At 47.9% G+C, this 1,981-nt stretch overlaps 1 protein-coding gene across 1 annotated transcript in view; it reads left to right on the top strand.

Annotated features, from left to right (window-relative positions):
* Window positions 1-729: 729 nt before the first annotated feature.
* The window catches only part of LOC110286264 (melanoma-associated antigen B4-like), a 7,017-nt gene continuing 5,765 nt past the window's right edge, over window positions 730-1,981 (top strand). The window contains exon 1 of the mRNA XM_021152711.1: window positions 730-1,977. Within this exon, the coding sequence (XP_021008370.1) occupies window positions 757-1,977 (1,221 nt within the window). The 5' untranslated portion in view covers window positions 730-756. The remainder of the gene's footprint in view (window positions 1,978-1,981) is intronic.

The raw sequence follows: 1,981 nt of genomic DNA, 5'->3' as shown, positions 1-1,981 counted from the left end.
TAGGCACTTCAGGATTCAATGTATAAACAGTAGGTGAGGACTGAAGGTCTTTATTCCTCAACCCCAGTATGAGGAAACAGTAGTTTGGGGCTGTCTTTTTGGCACTGGACCCTTGGAGCCTCAGAGCACAGTTGGTCAACTTAGATGTCTCTCTTTCTTTGTATCCTGTTTAAGTGAAATGAGATACTGTGTGTAAAGGTACGAGAGGAAGGAGGGNTTTTTTTTCTTCCGTAGGTGGAGACAAAAGTAGAATTCTTAAGTGAGAAGTAAGGGGCCTGGAAATAAGAATAAGAGGTCCCCATGCAACTGTTNGCAATATCTCCTTATAGGAGCAGTGGGAGAGAAAGCCTCCTGCATTTTCTTTTCATGGCTACGAGGGCTTGGANTTGACATTTAGCTGCTGAGCAGCATAGGAAAGAGGTTCTAGAACCTGCCAAAAGTACCATTGGGCACTAAGAGGACCCTACCAGCCATTGCTATTACCAAGCCAGCTCTAGGGGAGCCTGACTGGCTGCATCCTGGACACATTATAACTTCCTTCACAGTTTTCTTAGGCTAAGACAGGCCACGTGGATTCCTAGGATAGTGATAATATGTTTGTACAGGAACCTATAGAATATAGGCAGGTTGTTAAAAGGCACAGTGCCATGATCCTCCTGAAAAGTACTTACAGGATCTCATCATTCTTCCTCCAGGTCCCAAAAGTACTTGATTTCCAGACCACACTCCCATCTTCTGTCTCTTGCCACAGCCGTCATGCCCAGGGGACATAAGAGTAAGGCCCGTGCTCGTGAAAAGCGTCGCCTGGTCCAGGATGAGGCCCAGGAGCTCAAGGATGCTCAAGCCAAGGCAGGAGAGAAAGGAGAGTCCCCCTCCTGCTCTANTCATGATTCTGGAGATGCTGTTGCAAGCACCTCTACTGCTGGCTTCCCTGAAAAGTCTAAATCTCAGGGTGAGGCACCCACCACCAAGGCTAGGAAAGGTGGTGCCTGCAGAAGATCTCGGAAAAGTACCAGAGGTCCAAGGGAGGAAAGTGCCAGTTGCTCTAGGGTCCCACGCTTCAGTGAGAATCCACAGAATGATCTTCTAACAAGGAAGACAGGAATCCTGATGCAGTACCTGCTCTGCAAGTACAAAATGAAAAAGCCAGCATATAAGGGAGAAATGCTCAAAGTTATCAACAGAAGGTTCAAGGAGCAGTTGCCTGAGATCCTCAAGAAAGCCTCTGAGCGCATTCAGCTAGTTTTTGGTCTTGAGGTGAAAGAAATTAAGCCCAGTGGTGGCTACTACACCCTTGTTAGCAAGTTAGATCCCAGTGTCGGTAATTCTCTGACCACTAGCCTGCCATTTCCCCAGAACGGGCTTTTGATGCCTCTTCTGGGTGTGATCTTCTTAAATGGCAACCGTGCCTCTGAGGCAAAGATCTGGGAATTCCTTAATGTTTTGGGAATTTATGATGGGAAGGTGCACATAATCTTTGGGGAGCCCCGGAAGCTCATCACCAGAGATCTGGTTAAGGAAAAGTACCTGGTATACCAAAAGGAGGCCAACAGTGATCCCCCATCCTTTGAGTTCCTTTGGGGTCCCCGAGCCTATGCTGAAACTACCAAGATGAAAATCCTGGAGTTTTTAGCCAAGGTCAATGAGACCGTTCCTCAGGCCTTCCCAACTCATTATGAGGAGGCTTTGAGAGATCAGGAAGAGAGAGCCCAAGCTGAAGCTCTAGGCAGTCCTGGCCCTGGTGCCAAAGATGAGGCAGAGGCTAAAGTCACACTGGGTGACCCCTCTTGCACAGATCAGGTTGAGTCTAAAGTCACACTTGTTGACCCCGATTGCAAAGATCAGGCTGAGTCTAAAGTCACACTTGTTGACCCCGATTGCAAAGATCAGGCTGAGTCTAAAGTCACACTTGTTGACCCCGATTGCAAAGATAAAGCCAAGTCTAAAGGCACACTTGGCTCCTCTCGCAAATACAAGGCCA

This window comes from Mus caroli, chromosome X, assembly GCF_900094665.2.
Source record: "Mus caroli chromosome X, CAROLI_EIJ_v1.1, whole genome shotgun sequence".
Lineage (NCBI taxonomy): Eukaryota > Metazoa > Chordata > Mammalia > Rodentia > Muridae > Mus > Mus caroli.
This window is presented reverse-complemented; position numbering and strand designations above follow the sequence as displayed.